General features: G+C 33.8%; 1 protein-coding gene across 1 annotated transcript in view; it reads left to right on the plus strand.

The window, feature by feature from the left end:
• The window catches only part of RYR3 (ryanodine receptor 3), a 233209-nt gene that overhangs the window by 101793 nt on the left and 111007 nt on the right, over positions 1–20409 (plus strand). Inside the window, exons 28-39 of the mRNA XM_055811431.1 lie at positions 659–833; positions 2508–2716; positions 3957–4141; positions 4872–4908; positions 5258–5418; positions 5926–6091; positions 9618–9704; positions 10082–10308; positions 11360–12161; positions 12676–12876; positions 13449–13551; positions 17444–17581. Coding sequence (XP_055667406.1) covers positions 659–833; positions 2508–2716; positions 3957–4141; positions 4872–4908; positions 5258–5418; positions 5926–6091; positions 9618–9704; positions 10082–10308; positions 11360–12161; positions 12676–12876; positions 13449–13551; positions 17444–17581 — 2491 coding nt within the window. The remainder of the gene's footprint in view (positions 1–658; positions 834–2507; positions 2717–3956; positions 4142–4871; positions 4909–5257; positions 5419–5925; positions 6092–9617; positions 9705–10081; positions 10309–11359; positions 12162–12675; positions 12877–13448; positions 13552–17443; positions 17582–20409) is intronic.

Consider the following 20409-nt stretch of genomic DNA (forward strand, 5'->3'; position numbering starts at 1 on the left):
TAGATTTCTTCTGTATACTCCAGATCCACTACTGGAATATTTTTGGTTCATATAAAGATATCTCTGAGCTCTGTTTCATGCTGGATAGTATCTGCATTTTGATTCTGGTCATGGAAATTATGCTAACAAAGGCTTGTTAGTTGAAATCAATCTTCCTAGGATATACCCAAATGAGTAAAGTTGTCTGTCATAAGCACAAACGAAATAGAGCATTCACTTTTATTTTTTTTTTTTATTTTTTTTTTTTTACAAGTGGTGTTATACAAAAATAAAAAACTTTCTTCAATGACTGGAAGAGAGAACCACAGTTTTGTTTTCCCTTTTCTCTTTTCTGCTCATTCTTTGTTCCCATACTTGACTCCTAAAGGACAGGAAGGATGATAATGACACAACATGTGAAAACTGGAATCCAGTGAACAGTATCATCCAGGTTCTGAATTGCTGTTTGTATGTTACTGAAGTTAGGATGCCTTATTTTCTCTAAATGAAATAACTAAGATAATAGTTACATTAATTATATGAAAGCCATGATCAGTACTGTTTGCAAATTACTTTGAGATCCTGGAAGATGAAATAATTTGTTTGGTTTGTTTATTTTGTGTTTAATTTTTTAATTTTAGCACAGTGGGGTTTTGTTTACATGTTTTTTTTTGTTTAGGGCCAGCGTTGGCATCAAGGCAGTGGATTCTTTGGACGAAGCTGGCAACCAGGAGACGTGGTTGGCTGTATGATAAACTTGGATGACAAATCCATTATCTTTACTTTGAATGGAGAGTTGCTTATAACCAGTAAAGGTTCAGAACTTGCGTTTGCTGACTTTGGAATAGAAAGTGGTAATTTTCTTTTTATAGTTATATGGTTTTAAGAAGACAAAACCCAGAAAAATACTAGTCTGTCATAATGGTTTAGTAAGCTGAGAATTCATATTTCAGTGATGTGAGCCTTCAGATGTGCTATACGCTACCATCATAAAAATTTATTTTAAGAGTGCTTATATGGCACAGATTAATTTTTTTTTCCTTTAACCACAAATAGTTATCAATGGGATTTCAACAATCAGAATGAGTAATTTTTTTTCAAGCTTACTTACTCACAGCACTAAACTTCAGCGTTAAGAAGTGGTAATAATAAGCACCTTGAAAAATTCCTGAAAGCTGATAATGTAGTCTCTGATTATCTCACTGGAGCACACGCGTATTATGTTCTTGTCTGTAAGGGTTATAGTGAGTACTATGTGGTAAGAGGCTGCACCAAAAGAACAAATCTTTGCAACATAAATTGAGTCTGATTTGTAATTTTTTTTCCTCCATCCTATTCATAGCTAATCTGCATTTCACTTATCCCTGAGCTATTTTTCCTCTTCTGCTTCTGGCCTTTGGTTTTTTTGAGCAGTAGTATCTACATGACTATATTGAAGGAGGCAGGGAATATTTTCAAACTGTTTTGTTTTATTTTTTAGTTGACATTTTCTTTAGAAGCGTATCTCCTGCAATCAGTAGTAGCTTCATACCTGTTAGTAATTGCCAGAAGACTTTGCAATTGCTCACTGTCCCTTTTTGGTCTGACCATTGATACAGTTTTTCTAATGGTAGAGAACTCTGGACTGCCTTAAGAAAGCTTTTCTGAAGGCTTAAAGTTGAAGTGTAGGAGAGAAAATTTCTCCTTTAGAGGTTGAACTGTTGGCTTTTCCCTGAAGGTACTGCAAGTTCCGTTTATTGAGGGATGGAGAAATAATAATTCAACAGCCTTTCATCCCTGTCTATTGGCTGATACGGGTATATGGAGACCAAAAAAATTTATGACCAAAAGATCATAAAAATTGCCAGCATTAAAGAAGTGTGTATTTTTCCATCATGAATGATGGAGGGATGAAAGTTGGCAACAAATTTACAGCTACTGATGGCTACAGCTACTAAATTTTAAACAGATGTACTGAGAGAGATACTGGAATCTCATCTCAAAGTCCTTTTGAACCTTCAGTGCTCTCAGAGGGCATAGTTTCCATTTGTAAATAACTTAGTCTAGCCAAGATTGTCTTTCAGTGTCCAACTCATTTTGTAAAGGCATGTTTATTAGTCTAAAAATGATGAAGATAACTGATTCTTCTAGTAAATGAATTACTGACTTGAGCAAATCTTGTTTTTTTCAAATTAGTCCACAAACTACCTCTTGACTTGACTTTGTTTTGTTTTTCACACAAATCTACTAATACTTACTAATAACAATTGTTAAATTTGTTTATACACAGTATCCCATTCATTTAAATATTAATGTCCATTCATTGCCTAAGTCCTGAGGGGCTTTAGTAGCATTTATATTGAACTTAGACATTAGTATTTAAGATGGCTTTAAAACTTTGCTACTGTTGTCACTTTATGTGCATTACTTGTAGGAGCTAAAGTTTAGTTCTCATTAGATGGATCCAAAATAGAATGCTTGTGTTCTCCAAATAAATTACTGTTGGTGTTTTTTTTTCTTTTCTTGTCATTGTTGTATCATTTTCTTAGGTTTTGTTCCCATTTGTGCACTGGGTCTATCTCAGATTGGTCGTATGAACCTTGGAATGGATGCCAGTACATTCAAGTATTATACAATGTGTGGCCTTCAAGAAGGTTTTGAACCTTTTGCTGTCAACATGAACCGAGAGGTTGCTATGTGGTTTAGTAAACGCTTACCAACATTTGTCAATGTGCCAAAAAATCATCCTCACATTGAGGTAACATTACATGTTAGGGAGACACCTGTTTATCAACTGTTTGTTTAGCAAGCTGAGACATTAAACCCTTACTAATACTTACTGTCATCAGATAATTTGTCATATAAATCTATTAAGTCACACTTAGATAATTCCAGATGATCTTGTCTATCTCCAGCTTCATTTATGGTAGTATTACCATTCGTATGGATATACCTATCTGTTCTATTATATGTCCTACAAATTTATGTTGTTGTGGTTAGCTTCTTAAAACATGTCAATTGTGATTTCTTAAAACCATTTTAATATTCTATCTTACGTGAGCTTGCATTTTTTAGACCTCTACTATGCATTTTTCTTAAATATATAAAAATTGTTCAGCTGAATTCAGCATCACTTGTAACACAAGTGTGAGCTAAAGAGATTGACTTAGTCTACTTTGCTAATCTGAGGGACGTTTAAGTGTAAATGTGTTGGCACTGAGTGGTATCTGTTTTATTCATTTTTACAGTGCACCAGCGATAGGAATTCCACAACTACCTAACTAATCTACTTGAAAGCAGAATAATATATCCTGTGGTTTTTATAAATTATTCCGTATTAATATATTCCACAAATATATGTTTGAATTCTTGATCAGCTTTTTTGCTATAAACCCTAGGCCATTTACTTTAATTTAGGTCTTTAGTCAATTATTCCCTAGTACTTGTCTTTGAATATTTCCTTCTTAAACAAAATGGACTTCAGTGCATTCCAACTAAATGATCTAAGCATTTTTTTCAGTTTATCAGGATCATTTGAATTGAATTCCTGTCTTTAAAATTTTTTGAAATGTTCCTAACACTGAGTTTAAAAGCATACACACTTTTTCAGCACAAGGGAAAATAATAATATCAGACTCAGACTTTGTAACAATAATCTGAAGATTTCTCATTGTGGTAGAAAGCTTATGAAGCAATATTTTGATGACTTGTGCACTCAAAGTGAATTAATTTAAGAAAATTATACTTTTTTTTTTTTTTTGAAAACGCTATGTGGAACAATTTGAAAATATGTACTGTAATCAGGACATACTGAATCTGTTGCTTCTCTTGCTCTTCAGGCTTGATTCCCTGTAAAGGAAGAAAGCTGCATAGATTTGAAATGAATTAATCTTGAAAAATTTAAGTTTACTGTTTCATTTATTTCATCTTCTAGTTGTTTAATGACAGTTTGCAGTGTTTTTCTTGTATTAATTTAAAATTATTTCTGTTGGTTTTAGATATGGAGAATTGATGGAACCATTGAGAGTCCACCTCGGTTAAAAGTTACTCACAAAACATTTGGCACACAAAACAGCAACTCAGACATGATATATTGCCGTTTGAGTATGCCCATTGAGTTCCGCTCATCATTCAACTTCAGCATGGTTGTGGAAAATGCTTCATCTGATGTTTTCCAAAAACGGTTAGGCTTGGTTTCAGTTGTCATATTTCATGCTCTCAATGTAAATGTAATATGTTCTATTATTATTTATTATTATTGTACACTCAAGTTTTCATACTTTTTTTGCACTAAACACACACTAGCATGGGATGCATGTTACTGAGATTTTTTTGTTCTTGATGGTTTTAATAAATTTATAACACAACTTTGGTGCAGAATGCTATATCCAAACAAGAGAGCTGCTTCTGAAGAGGTGCATCACATGGTTTATAGTTATTCGTTCCTAAGCAGCTGCCACCCTTTCAAAATCACTGGAATTTGCAGAGCTCTTCAGCCAAGCTGGAAAACCAGCTCAGAATCTTTTGTCCACTGGTTTAATGTTCATCTACATGTTCAGTATCTCATTGTTATTGGAAAAGTGACTAATCCGTTCAAAGGAAAAAGATTGTGGGACAGATTTTTTTAAAGGTACCATGTACTACTAAGTTCAGCACCTTCCAGCATTGCCTTAATCTTTAGTTAACTGCTGTATATTTATCACTTCCTCCCCCTCCACCTTAACTGCAATAACTTTTGAGTGTATATTTGTATCCTGTACAGTCTTTGCATACTTAGTTTACTCATGCATACTCAGTAACCAGCAAATATGAATTAGCTTGTAAGTACACTTAATTTAATAATGAGTACGCTTTTACATCTTTTTTTAAAAAAACCAAACAAACCTGATTTATTGGTGTTTCTTTGTCTTTAGAAAGCACAGTCAAGAAATTGCTGCTCCTTCTACTACAGTAAGTAAATATGTTGAGATGTTTAGTTCTTACTTTAAGTAGATTGAGTTGTGGTAACATGTTTATTAGAAACTGATCTGTTGAAAGAAGTCTTTTTAATCATTTGCTATAACACTGTATAAATAACAATGCCCACAGTTGTATGACTTGAGATATAAACCTCACTCTCTTAAACCACTTGTCTGTGGTGGTTTTTTTTATTTCTAAGCATTTTAGATTACTTACTAATAGAATATGAATTAATATTATTAAAGTTTGATATATAGGAGGCTTTTTAAACACCATTTGAGTATTATTTAATAAAATAATTTAGATTTCTATTACTAATATGTTCTTTTCCTCTTTTCAGTATTTTTATTCATTACGGATATTTGCTGGCCAGGACCCATCCTCTGTCTGGGTTGGCTGGGTAACACCAGACTATCATTTTTACAGTGAGAATTTTGACCTAAATAAAAACTGTACAGTGACAGTTACTTTAGGTGATGAGAGAGGCAGGGTTCATGAAAGGTATGGATTTATTTATCACTTATTAAAGATTATATTTTAATGCCATTTTCAAAAGTGAATTATTTGCAAGCTAGATGATACTGTGTGTTCTGTGCTTATTTATGTATGAATGTATTTCACATAGACTTGTTAAAGTGAGTATATTTATCATTAATGTTCTGTTTGAAAGAATGTTTTTGATGCTTCTTTTTTTTAACATCCTTATTTGGTCACTGTGGGTGAATCTTATTTGTTTTAATATGTCTTACATAAGCACATGGGAGCATGTGAATTTCTTTCATAATTAGAAAAAAAGGGGAAAAGATAAAGGTACACTTAGTTTGATCCCTTACTCATGATGTTTACATTATTTTAAAAAAGGAGTGTTGTTAATAGAAAACAAAACTAATAGCAGCACGAGCACCTTTGTGGATCTCTAACTATTACTGCATTTAAAAGTATATCTTCACTGAATACTTAGTCAACTTCAGTGTGACCTGTTTTGTTTTGTTCTTGCTGTTCTTTCAGTGTGAAGCGCAGCAACTGCTATATGGTTTGGGGAGGAGATGTAATTGCTAATTCCCAGAGATCAGGTCGCAGTAATGTTGATTTAGAAATTGGATGCTTTGTTGACCTGGCTACTGGAATGTTGTCATTCACAGCCAATGGAAAAGAGCTTGGCACTTGTTATCAGGTATTATCAGATTTTCAGGAAGCTTTATAGTAAGCTGGTCATTTTGATGAAAATTTTAAAATTGTTTTTTCTGGTTCAGAAATCTAAGTGAACACTATTCATGTGACAATAACATGTTTCCCCATATTATTCTGTTTTATCCTTCTTTCCCTCTCTTTCTCTTATGTAAGGCTACGTTTTCCCAAACTCTTAGTTTTTTTTTCAAATGTTGAGGAAAGACTATTGGTAGATATGTTCAGAAAAAATATTTTTTTACCTCCTAATTCTCATGGTTCAGAATCTTGATTTATAACATTATTCTTTTAAATATTTTTTGTCAACTAATTCTGATATATGATACCGGGAAAATAATTATTTAAATTAGAATGAAGTCAAAATTAGACTTCAGATATAGTGATTTTTGGAATGGATTGAGAAAATAAATTTAGTATATTATTACCAGGGTTTATGCCTTCTGCAGGTAGCTATGATTTGGAGATCTTGTGATTTGATAAGTTTCAAACCCCAAAATTCAAATATGCGTTAATATGTAAACCAAAATAAATGGTGTGGCTCCTAAATGCAATTAATGTTCTCAGAACCTGGAGTCATTACACAAATGGATCAATAGTTGACAGAAGTTTTCAGCACCAGATTGATGACATTTGCTCTTAGTTAGATCAGTTGTCCATGGGAGAGCATCCACTGTGGAAGAGATTCTCCATTGTTAGGAACCATACATCACTTTATTTTGTGTCAACAAAAAAACCCGCAGATTTGTAATACAGATAAAACTTAGATGTTATTCAACTAAATTTCATGAAACTTTGTGTACTGACTCCATTGGAAATGAATGCAGCAGAGTTGCACGCAGCCTGTAAAATGGGGGTGGGAGATGATCTGGCAGGTGTGATTTTGGTATATTTTATGAGTGGTCAGACTTCCGTCTTATGCTGAGAGGTTATTAAATGTCAACCACCTGGGGAAAGAACACAGGAGATGAAAGTGCTTAAGCCCCACGCTTTGCTGTTTTTTAGCTAGATACAAATTAATATGACAGCTTCTGAACAAAACCATGGAAGCTTGTTGGGTTGGTTTTTTTTCCACAGAACAACCTTTATCTGTTTTTCTAATTTTGCAAAGAAATCTAGGAAAATATAGATGTAGAAGATGCCTGTTATTGCTTTTAGTGTAAAACACACTTTCAGGTTTTTCCTCTTATGACTTGCAATTAATGTAACTGCATCCTTTGTAGTAAATTTAAAATTTAAAATAATCTCAGAAAATACAATTATTTCTCTTCTGTTGCTTGTCTTTTCGACGGAAAAAATACCTGGATTTTCTTTTGGAATTGTTTTTCAGTAAACCTGTTAGAACCTGGTCTGTTGAAAAATGAGAACACCCAGCGCTTGCTGTAAGATACAGTGGTATATTCCAACAGGAGTGTTATATGTGAGGGTGAAATATTTCTCAACTTTTGTTTATTTCAAGTAATTTCTTTTCTCTATTTTTTAAAGTAGTGCAAATAGTTTTATGTAGTTTTCATTTTCATTTCTTGAATATTTTTACCATAAAATAAAGTCTTTAAAATATTATAATACATCTTAGACCTCTTACCCAAAGTGCAGCAAATGATTGATATTTGTCCGGTCTAGAGGCTACAGGATAATTACTCTAATCTTGTAACCATTTTCACTTTTCAGTTTTCTTAACTGAAGTAGAGGGACAATATTTGTATGCTGTTTTCATTCTAAATGGCCTACAGGTCAACATATCAAAGAGAAGAAATGAATTTTGCTGTAGTTCTTAATCTAACTATTGAATGTAATGGTGATATTTAGAAAAAAACCACTTTCTATATTAGCAACATAAACAAAAGATAGTGTATACATATATATTTGAGATTATGCCATTAATTTTCAGGCCAATCTTAAATATTGGTTTACAAAGTGTTTTATTTTATTCTGAGTTAGTAATGGTTTTCTGACCTTCAAGCAAGATTAGAATTTACAAATTCAGTTACTTTTACTAGGAAATGTCTATCTTTGGTTGGAGACTAAGAGTTATATTGTCTTGGTCAGTTACTTCCAGGATTTAATGAAATAAAAGACACATTTTATGGGTAGTGTCTTTCAGTCCAGGATACCTTTTGTTTCTGGATTTGGGGTTGTGGTTTTTTTTTTCTTATAAAAAAGATTAAAATGCACACTCCTGGCCCTGCATTATTTTGTCTATCCCAATAGTTATAGTTCTGAAAAAACTTTATTTTGTATACAGATTTTTTTGTATATGGTATTATTTTACATTTTGTTTAAGTTATGTTGTGTTTTGGAGCTGTTTTTTCATCTAAAAGAATATAAATTTTTAATTTCTTTTTTGTGACTGTTCATTGTTTTGCAATTTTTGATAATATGCTATCCTCAAAGTTAGGAGTTATACTCCATAACAGCATAAACATTGTAATTGTACTTAGTGTGTATAATATATAGGCATAATACACAAAGTACATAATAATGTGATTAAAATATTTAATTGAACTCCTAAAACCTTGAATTGATTGCATAGACTGTACCTTTTGTCAGCTACCCTGGAGCACTGAAATCCTTCAAATAATATACTGTCCTATAAGTATGTTTTAACTTTTTTTTTTTTTTTTTCATGGCAGTAGGGGCGGGTGATCTTGTAGAGAATTCTTCAGAATAAACTAGTGTTACCTGACGTGTACTTTGAGTGCAGCTATAATGGGGAAATAAGGATAATGTAGCTGTCGAAGAAATCCCAAACCCAACCAGACACTTTAAAATTGCAGCACTGTCATTTAGTGATTCACTGTAATTTTGTAAGACTGGAGACAAATGCTGAGCCTGGAAATAAAGAGATCTTTGAGATCTTTAAAAAAATACATTCTTCTTGGAATATGAATCAGAAATTTACTCAATACAGAAATTTACCTTAATAGGAAATAAAGATTTGCCCTATCCAGATCAAATGCACTTTCACCCTCTTATTATCCCCTCTAGTTACCTCTTTCTTAGAAATATTTTTTGAGCTTTTTTGGTAGTGAATTATTTTGCCCAGCATAAAGTGTGAAAAAACTCTAAAAGATTTGTGGTGGTCTAAAAAGCTGTATTCTACCTTTGGTCTGTGTTGTAGATGCTTTTCCTAGAACAAGAGCATACTTATGTAGCTGCAAAGTGGCTGGATTTTTAAGGAGCTGCTCTAGAATGAGGTGTTGGGTTTGGATATGTGTAAGAAGGATCAGCACATAGTGTTACCAAAATTCTTGTTATGGGTGTTGAGAGCACATAAGGCAGCAGACATACCTGCCTGAAAGTTAGGTTGACCTATAAAGATAACTCAGCAAATGATTTACTGTGTTAGAGGTAAACTACAGGTAGTCAACACTTTAATACAATGACTGCAGCCATTTGATGTGTATATGAAGTGTAAGGTATATAGTATTTATTTTATATCATGTCATGTTCTGGCAGGAGATCCTTGTTGCTTTGTTAATTTTTAATTTTTTTTAATCTTATTTCTCTTCTAGGTTGAACCAAACACAAAGCTTTTTCCAGCAACTTTTGTACAGCCTACGAGCACTAACTTGGTTCAGTTTGAACTTGGTAAATTAAAGGTACAATACAATTTTCTACAATGGTGCTCTTTTAAATCTGTTTATTTCCATGGAAATTCCTGCTCAGTTGAATTCGTTTAGGAAGACTGAATTAATGGCATGACTTCTTATTTGATTTCTACATACATTTCTGTAAATGTAAATATTAAATGAAGTTAATTGTTCAACAAATCTGAACTGCATTTGTCAAAACAAACTAAAGTTATTTGGGGAGAACACCTTTAAAGTTGGGGGAGTTTTAATGGATTTTGTTTATTGCAATAACATATATTTCTGTGAGTTCTTTGCTATCAGTTAGTTATACTTCCTTTTGGTATTATAAGTTTATTCATAATTAGATGTTAGAAAAATAATTTGACTATGCCTATTTGTTTCAGAATACCATGCCTTTATCAGCAGCAATTTTTAAAAGTGAAGAAAGAAATCCTGTTCCTCAGTGTCCCCCTCGCCTTGATGTGCAAACAATTACACCTGTGTTATGGAGCAGGATGCCAAACAGCTTTCTAAAAGTAGAAACTGAGCGTGTCAGTGAACGTCATGGCTGGATTGTGCAGTGTTTGGAACCTTTGCAGATGATGGCACTTCATATCCCAGAAGAAAATAGGTACATTTGGGAGGAACTACAGTGACTTGGTGTGGACAAAATGTCTATTGGAAAGCTGCTATCTGGGTATTGGATAAACCTGCCTTGGAGAATATTTGCACTAGAGTTGTTTAGAATCTCTGATCTTATCTGCTATATCATATTCATTAAATTTAAGTAGGTGCAAGAGGCTGAATAATTTTAATGCCATGTGATGACATTTCCATACATAGAGAAAAAATGATTTTATTTAAATTACAAAATAATATCTCTTAAATCTCTAGATCTTTAAACATAGAGATTTTTCAGCTTCCAGAAAACCAATATAAAGAACATGCAAGTACTATTTTGCTGATTTTTTTCTGTAATAAAAACATGTAATCAGTTCCTATTTCATCTGCTCTGAATTTACATGAATTAAGTTTTTATGTTCTTATTGACTTTCTTAGATTTTCTTTGGGTTTTATCTTCAGAATGAGGATAATAAAGATGTATCTAAATACAGTTTGCTTTGTCACTGGTTACATTATTTTGTAAGCAAAAGCATAGCAGAAAGATAAATTAACTGCTGTACTTTTATCAGTTATTTTGCAGCTTCTTTTAATAATTCAGTAAGCATTTTTATTTCCTGTTAATAAAGCTGAATTCAAGAAAAGAGTAAAAAATACTGTCTTTTGTGGAAAAAATGAAATGGAGATCCTCAACTATAAAGGCACTGTTCAGTGACAGTATTACTGCAGAGTTTCAGCATTCCAAATATATTTCTTTTAAAAACAAGCTCTACTTTACTATAGCTTGCAAAGAACCTTCTCTATATTACAATTTTCCTTTTTTTTTTTTTTTTTTCTTTTTTTTTCCCCCTATGGAGGAGTACTTGTAAATAATCTCATCAAATTATTGCCACCGTTTACTGTGGTTTAATGATGCACATGTTAAGATTAGTCAGTACCAATCTTAATATTAATGGTTTAAAATGGAGCTGACCAAAATCTGCAGAGATTATAAAACTTTTCTTTTACAAAATAATTATTCCTGAAATTGACTGGTGTTCTGTTTCTTTATTTCATGACAGATGCGTTGATATTTTGGAACTATGTGAACAAGAAGATTTGATGAAGTTTCACTACCACACTTTAAAACTCTATAGCTCAGTTAGTGCTCTAGGTAACACTAGAGTTGCCTATGCGCTTTGTAGCCATGTGGACATATCTCAGCTATTTTTTACTATAGATAATCAATACTTACCTGGACTCCTGCGTTCTGGATTCTATGACTTGCTCATTAGTATTCATTTGGAGCATGCCAAGCAAGCCAAACTCATGATGAACAATGAATTTATCATTCCAGTTACAGATGAAACTCGAACTATTAAATTATATCCTGATGAAACAAAGAAGCACGGTTTACCTGGAGTAGGGCTTAGCACTTGTCTGAAACCAGGCTTTAATTTTTCTACTCCATGCTTTATTGCGACCAGTGAAGAACGTCAGACATCCAGCCCAGAGATACCCCTTGATACACTTAAATCCAAGGCCATAAGTATGCTAACAGAGGCAGTACAGTGTAGTGGTAGTCATATACGAGATCCTGTTGGAGGACAGGTTGCATTCCAGTTTGTTCCTGTTCTTAAACTGATAGCAACATTACTCATAATGGGGGTTTTTGATGATGATGATGTGAAGCAGGTGTTACTCCTCATTGATCCTAGTGTGTTTGGAGATCACAAGGAAGAAACAGAAGAGAGGACAGAGAAGGAAGAAGTTACGCAAGTTGAAGAAAAAGCTGTAGAAGCTGGGGAGAAAGCAATAAAAGAAACAAAAGCACCTGCAAAGGGCTTGTTGCAGACAAGATTACCAGAATCTGTTAAACTTCAGGTGACCATTTAATATGAATGTATTACATATGTTCTGCTATTGATGAAAGGAAGGTAGTGCTTTTTGTCTGTTCCGTAGTTTGTAAAATTTGAAACGCTGAAGACCTTTATTCCAATTCACCCTATAACCTCACATTAATAACCAAATCTGATGATGATGCAATTCTTTCTACATGTTATTGACGCTCAAAATAGATATGCAAATACCTACCTATTTCATAGGAGGGAAGGTTGGACCAGGTGATCTTTAAAGGACCCTTCTAATCCAAACTGTTCTATGATTCTGTGATTTCTACATGTTTTGAGTTCATGGAGTGAAAGACTGTGAATGCAATATAATATTATCAATCAGATAATAAAATTTATAGATTTGTCAACTTTACAGTGTTAAAAGAAAATATGGGGGGAAAAAAAAGCCTCTCATTTTTACAGTCTGTTTCAGTCTATAGTGTCCACTGCAGTTCTTCCCTGGTCAGTCTGTTAAACTGTTGAACTTGTCTGTTTTTCTATCCTAGATGTGTCATTTACTCAATTATTTCTGTGACTGTGAGCTACAACATAGAGTGGAAGCAATTGTATCATTTGCGGACCGTTATGTATCAAAATTACAATATAATCAGAAATATAGGTACAATGAACTCATGCAAGCCTTGAACATGTCTGCTGCTTTGACTGCCAAGAAGACAAAAGAATTTCGGTCTCCTCCTCAAGAACAGGTAATATTAAACAAATAGTTGAATCTAAAGGTAAAAAAAGTCTTTGTGATGATAGAGTTCTGACTTCTAAACTACCATTGGAACTGCTAGAGAAGCAAAGTTGAATTTGAAATAAAATTTATTAAGATGCCACAAAATATTGAATGTCAGAATCCTTATACCTTTACTCCAGAATTCAAGCTCTAAACCAGTTGACTTAGGACTTCTCAACAGTGTAGAAAAATTGAACATTACTGCCCAATACTGAGGAGCCGAGATTCATCCAGTACTGCAAGATGATGATAATTTGACAATTTTACTTGCTAGCAGTTAGCATGAAGTTATTGTTGTGCTGAAATCTATATGGTGGAAATAGTCTTTTATACCTCCAGGTAACCGCTTTGTTGCATGTAACTGTATTTTGATGTTAATTGGAAAGGTTACAAAGTACCACCGCTTTGTTATTTCCTTTAAGCTGTATTAGAAATCTATGTTTTATGTCAATTTGATTATAAAGAGGTAAAGTATGGCTATATATTAGAATATGTATTTGGCTATCTGAGCTTTTTAACTCTGTTTTATTCCCTTTAAAGATTAATATGTTGCTGAATTTTCAACTTGGAGAGGATTGTCCCTGTCCAGAGGAGATTCGGGATGAGTTATATGAATTTCATGATGATCTTCTAATTCACTGTGGTGAGTGGCAAGGTTTTGTTACGTTTTTTGCTTGTCTTTTTGACACTTTAAGTGAAAAAAGAACAAATGAGTTAAAAAAAAATAGGATGAGGTCTTTTTGTTAGATGTATTACTGTTTACATGGTGACTTTTCTGACAAACTGATGCATTTACAAACATATGGGAAACCTGTGCATGGTTTTAGTTTTTCATTGTTATATATCTACTAAATTAATACCGGGTAGTATTCTATTTGTATAGCAATTTTAGAATTAATGGGGAAAATAAAAATTATCCAGACAAGCAGGCTGAATTACCTTAAAAGATTTATATAGACATGTGTATGTGTACAAGAAGATAAAAGATATTGAAAGAGCATTATTGCTGTGAAGTTGAGAACGAGAAAATTTAATAAAAAACACTGTATGAGGGCTGCTGCTACTACTGCTTTAGCTTAGTTTCCTGGTGTATACACAGCTGTGATGGTCAATCATTATAAAACACTATTACACTGCAGATTACAGCTTGAATTGCCCCAGTCATTGAATTTTAATTTCCTTAGGGTATCCTCAAGGGTGAGCTATGTCAGATAGCCTGTGCAATTTGTGTGGGCTAAGAAATCACATTTTATGTATGATGCCAAAATTCTTTTTTTAGACTATTAAGATATTAATCTAATCAAGAGAAAAATGGAATTTTTAGTCCATTTATAATGATACTTACATTTATAGGCTGAGTCATCTAGTTATTACTGCTCATTCTTAATAACTATGCAGTTAAAACTAGTATACAAAGCATTTTCTTATCTACCTACTTGGTAGATATACTGGTAGTTACTCTTCCAGTGCATTTCTTGGTCCTATGGTTGATGGCATCCATCTTGTCCAAGATGAAGGAGACTGAGTCATTACAGTGAATTGGCAGACCTCGAGTTCATCCCCAGGAAGAGCATGGTAATCTTAATAGTTTCTTCCTCCTTCTGTTTGCTTGAGGTCACTTTTAAATATTAACTAATACAGCCTGCTAGTTCTTTCTTCACTGATTATCCCTAAACCCAGTTTTACCCAGTTCATGCAATTGGATTCTTTTAGTGACCTGTAATTAACAGTTTGTGATTTCTGTTGATAGCTGTGATGCCTCCCATACCATTCTGTGCAGATATTGTTAGGGCTTCTGCTATCATCTTGTGCTGCTGTTTCTGAGTATCCTATTAGAATTTCCAGCAACCATCAAGCTGTGATTTTGTGATAAGCCAATTACCATTTTTCAAGTACCTCAGCGTTAGCCTCAGCCAAAGATGAGTAAGCGGGTACCTAGGTTGTGTTTCATCAGCTTATTGCTGAGGATATTGTATAAGATGGTTTTAGTTCTTAAAATCAAGATTTGTATCTGTAAGGTTACCTATATCATAGGTGGAAATTTACTTGGTTTAACCTAATTAGGTTTTGACAACCCTGTGTTGATCGTTATGATCATCCTTGCTTCTAAGTGCTTACCAAAACCTATTTCTTTCATTCCAGCATTTTTCTTTAGGGGTTAAAGCGAGTACTTAATACCCTTGTAGCTGCTACTCTTTCTCCCCATCTTTATTAAGGTAGATACTGTCATCTCCATTATTCAGTCACTTAGTGCTTTATTTGACCTCTGGTTTTCAAAGATAATGCCTATTTGGCATTAGACAGTTCTCTGAGACTCCAGGATGAAGATTATGGAAGACTCCCAACTTAGAAATATCTTAACTCTGCAATATATTTATTTTACCCTGACATCTTGTTGCTGGTATTCACTTAGCTTATTTCTTGATCACTCTACATCTTTTCATGAGGTGAAACCCTAATGATTGTGGGGTGTTTTTTTTCTTTATAGGGGTACACTTTTATTATTGTTTACTGCAATATACATGTGTATGTTGAATGAAAGAGAGACTGAAGACAGAGAAAGCACAGTCTCATGATTAAAATAGTTTAATGATCCTCTGGATTCTAAACAAAACCATATTCATTGCCTTTTACAGATTTATCATCATAGGTGGTCGCTGTGGTTCTCATGGTTCTCATTATCTGTGTCCTGACTTAGTCCTGAAGATCAGTACTAAGCAATCACAGCTGCTGATAAAATGAATAGGAATTGTGCTTGGAATATTTAATCAGCTTTTTAATACTAAGTATACTTTTCAGTCTAAGTGGAAAAATATGTATGCAATCAAGTAATTAAAGGCTGCTTCATAATGAATATACACAAATAGTCTGAATTAAAGTTACTCAGGCAGTCTTAATCCTAGCATGTCCTAACTCTGAGTGGTTAATTTTTTCAGCAAAATAATAGTCCTCTATCATAATTTTTGTGTGTAATTTCTTGGTTATAAACAAAACAAACAAATTTACAACAGATTTTATTGCATAATATCAAATTGACGCTTATCTGGGTTGGAACCATCTGTTCCAGTGCACAGACCTCTGCCACTTGAATTAAGTGGTTAGCCAGTAGCAGCACGAGATGGTCGGCTTCCAAATAGATTGCAGTTCTAAGAGGATGCAAAATGAATGAAGAATTATATGGAGCAGTGAGTGAGACCCCATCTGGAGCAGTCACAGACTCCATCTCCTCCGGTCCAACAGTCTTGCCTCATTATTCCAGTGCATTTCTTCTTGTCTGCCCATTTCTACTTCCAAGAGTTCTCCCAGTGTCTGTCTCTTGCTTCCAGGGCTTAGCTTTTTTTTCAACACCAGAGTTTCTTGCATTCTTTATCAGCCTTGTCTACTCTCTCTTTCCTCTCCTTATTGGCTGTGCTTCCTGTTCTTACTGTTTCCAGACTGACTGTAGCCTTCCTTCATTCATTTTGCTTTTTTTTAATTTGCCCTGCCAGTCTCATTTACCCTATCCTTAAATTCCATACATAGTCTCCAATTTCAATTTCTAGTTCTTTCATTCTTTCCCGCCACCTCTGAATGTCCTTCTTAGTCACTCCTAGTCATAACTTTAACTCCTTGCCCTTGGTAGCTGGCAGTGGCAAAGTTTCTCCAACCTAATACCATGTTTCAGATTTCCGTTCCTTTCTTTAGTTTCTTTTTTTAATACCAGTTTTAACCTCTGCAGATTATCCTATTTCCTCTGCTGCAGCTTGTATCTCTTCAGTATTCTATCTGGAAATCTTTTCCTTTTCCCAATTTCACTTTGACCAGCAGCCAAACAGCAAAAGCTTACATTTCAGTTCAGCACAATTAGCTCTGGTCTGAAGGGAACCTGCTTAGATGTTCTGTGCTTCTGCACATAACACATGTGGTATGTGATCATCACTAAGAGGTGTGATAGATTTTTAAATGCTTTGAATGGTTGTGAAGCAATGCAGTGAACTGAACTGTATTAAACTATCTTGTAAAATGACATCCCATCTCATCGTACACATTTTCTTGAAAAACATCTATTACTGGTGTAATCTCTGGACATCTGCCTTATTACAGATTTAAATTCAGTTAATATATTTGTTTATGAGTGCTATATACCTTGACTGAAAAATTGTGTTATACTGTGACATACAGCCATATGTTTCCTTCTTTAGCTTACATTCTGCAATATGAAATAAAGGCTCACATATTTAATCGGACATGGCGCTGAGTCAAAATTAATTGCCATAGTAGAATCTTCCAAGAATACCACCTCTTTGGTCATAATACTGAAAAAATGTTACTATAAATATGGATATAAGGAGTATGTGTACTGAAATAAACTTAATTTGATGGGTGTTACTATAGCTAACTTATTAATGCTACTGGCCTTACTACCTTGCTTTTCCTGTATGAAATTTGATGGTTTAAAAAAAAGTCCTGTAGGTATTTTGGTATTGTTTAAATACTGAAAGAGTTAATTTTCAAAAGTTGAGTTTTGTTTCTAACCAGTTTTATTATTTGCTAAGGTATTCCACTAGAAGAGGAGGAAGAGGAAGAGGAAGATTCCTCCTTGACTGGAAAACTCCGTTCATTAATGTACAAAATCAAAGGTCCACCAAAAACTGCAAAAGTAGAACCTAAGGAGGAAGAAGAGAAATCTCCTAGTAAGTTTTCTTTCCACATAAATACTTCTGTGATGCAAGTGCTAAAGGTGTATGCAGTCAACAAGAGTATATTTTCTAATAAAACTTTATAGTGGACTTAAGGAGGAGGCTACCTGTTTAAGTTCCTTCTGCCTCTTAGAACAGTTATCCTACATACTAAACAACTTACATGCATTGTTAAACAAGAAGTTAAAATGGGTGGAAGTTTTGAATCCAGATCATTAATTTTGAGGTTGAAAATTTGCATAATATTTACAAAGAAATGTAAAAAGTTAATTATGGCACCATAATCTAGACTCAAGAATTCCAAACTTGAGAAGTTTCCATGTATATGGCTTGATGTTTTTTAAAATGCAAAAATGTCTTTACAGATTAGCTTCATTTTTGTTGGCTGCATGAGAAGCTGTATGCATCTCAGTACTAAGATATATGTGACAAAATGGTTTTACAGTTCTTTTTTGTATAAGAAGGGATGGCTTTCACTTCTTTCACTTGATGATGGTGAATATATACATTCGTTAAAAACTAATAACTTGTTCTGATTTATCTCAAGTATCACATACAGGCACATTTCATACATATTTTCACATATCATACACATATCCACACCATACTCACTCTTACCATACCCTTTCTGAATTTAAGAATTTCTGAATTCAACATATTTGACTAATTAAACAGAAGAAACATCTTTATTATCTTAATTACAAGTGCAAATGCTGCATTTATAAATGCTTAAGTTAACAGAACTTTCCAGAATTTAATATTGCTGTTTTTTATCCTGCTCTTTGCTTCTATAGATCTTTAATTGTCTCTAAAACCATAGGGCAGAGAATAATTCCGCCTAGATATCATGAGTTTGCCTGGAAAGTTTTCTCTATATTTATAAATCTCATTGCCCTTTACAGTGAGATTTGATGTTGCTTAAACATACATGAAAAGAGCAGACACCATAGGAGAATATTATAGTGAAAGAAGACTGGGATATCCCTGTGTGTTTGCTGAGTAATAGTAAGCTATTAACATTTCGTAAAAATATAAATATTTAACTCAAAACACTTGAAAAGTCTGCATATATGTTTTGAAACTAATAAGATAGGAGAGACAATTTAAGCCACAGACCTAGAAACAATATGTATGGGAGAATATATATTACATCACTGAAAACAGTCCTTCCGCCTAGAACAGCTGAATAAGCACACAGAGAACTGAGAGTAACTGTTGAAACAATACAATAATTTACTTAATGTTAATTAGCGTAATGGTATTTAAGAGTAAGCCACTGTTTTCAGATCTGTAATGCCCTGTGGCAAGTGATTCATAGAACCACAGTATGGCTGAGGCTGGAAGGGACCTTTGGAGGTCATGTGGTCCAACCCTGCTGCTCAAGCAAAGCAACTTAGAAAAGGTTGCCCAGGACCACGTCGAGATGGCTTGTGAATATCTCCAAATATGAAGGCTCCACAACCTCCTTGGTCAATGTGTGCCAGTGCTCAGTCACCCTCAAAGTAAAAGTTTCTCCTTCTGCTCAGATGGACCCTCCTGTGTTTCAGTGTGTGCCCATTGCCTCTTGTCCCATCACTGGGCTCTGAAAAGAGCCTCTGTTTCCTTTACATCCTTCCCTCAGGTATTTATATACATTGGCAAGGTGCCCCTGAGCCTTCTCTTCACTCAGCCAAACAGTCCAGGCTCTTTCTTGGCTAATGCTGAGCAGGTAGGCTGATGAGCTTTCTTAAAAAGGCCTGATATTACATGTTGCAAAGCACTGTGGAGGTTTGTTGGGCTTGATTCATATGATATATGTATCAGCTGACAACATATATAGCCATGTTGTATATTGCATTTAGAGAAAGCTGTGCAAAGCTTGACAGATGTTAATCAATGGAAGTTTTACCTAAATTACAGTTAGTTCTTGTAAGAAACATAAATGTAGTTGAATCAAGGTTTTTCCACGTAGAGGAATGATGGATAAATACAGCACTGTAATTCATAGTTTTTGTAATACAAAAAGATGGGAAGTTTGTCTTTTCTGTAGAAGAGTGAATTAAAATAACATTTATTGTTATTTATACGCAAATGCCATATACTTGCTGTATTTCATATCTGTCATCTTGTTACCACGCCTAATGTCATAAATCAGGAAGAAAAGGAGACTAAGAATTTGTTTCAGCAAGTTTTCTTCACATTCTAACAACCAGATTCAGAAGCATTATCTAGCAAGTATTTGAATACTTACAGCGTATATGTTTTGTTATATACCTTTATACAGAGAAATAAGAGTGGGGTTTTTTTTGTTGGTTAGGTTTTTTTTTACTGCATACAATCAATTTTAACTTGTGATTACTGCCAGAACTTATGAATAAGTGCTATACTGTATGTGAACCATTTTTGGTTCTTTGAAATGCTGGATTTTCAGAGAAAGCAAGCATGTTCATAGCTACAGAGATGCTATGTATAGCCGCTTGTCATTTCTTATAATGCTTTGAAGAATATTATTTAGTTAGTTAATGAATTTAAGAAAAAAATGCACATGCATTAAGTAATTGATAATTGCACAGAGTCATTTTAGCAATGGAAAGCTGAAAATAGACTATTGCATGTATTATTGGTGTCTCAAAGATACACTACTTATAATTAAAGGAAGGACTGAAATAACAAATGTTATGGATACCTCCCTGTGGCATTTGTTACAGAGGTTAGTTCAATGTCTTTGCTACTTGAGAGCAAAATTGAGCTTATTTGTAAATGGAAGACGGAAAGCCTACACATATCCTGAAGTTATCTCAAGTTCTGGCTGCTTCAGTCGAGTAGCAATTTGTCATTATTAT

Source organism: Falco peregrinus, chromosome 1, assembly GCF_023634155.1.
Source record: "Falco peregrinus isolate bFalPer1 chromosome 1, bFalPer1.pri, whole genome shotgun sequence".
NCBI classification, from domain to species: Eukaryota; Metazoa; Chordata; class Aves; order Falconiformes; family Falconidae; genus Falco; species Falco peregrinus.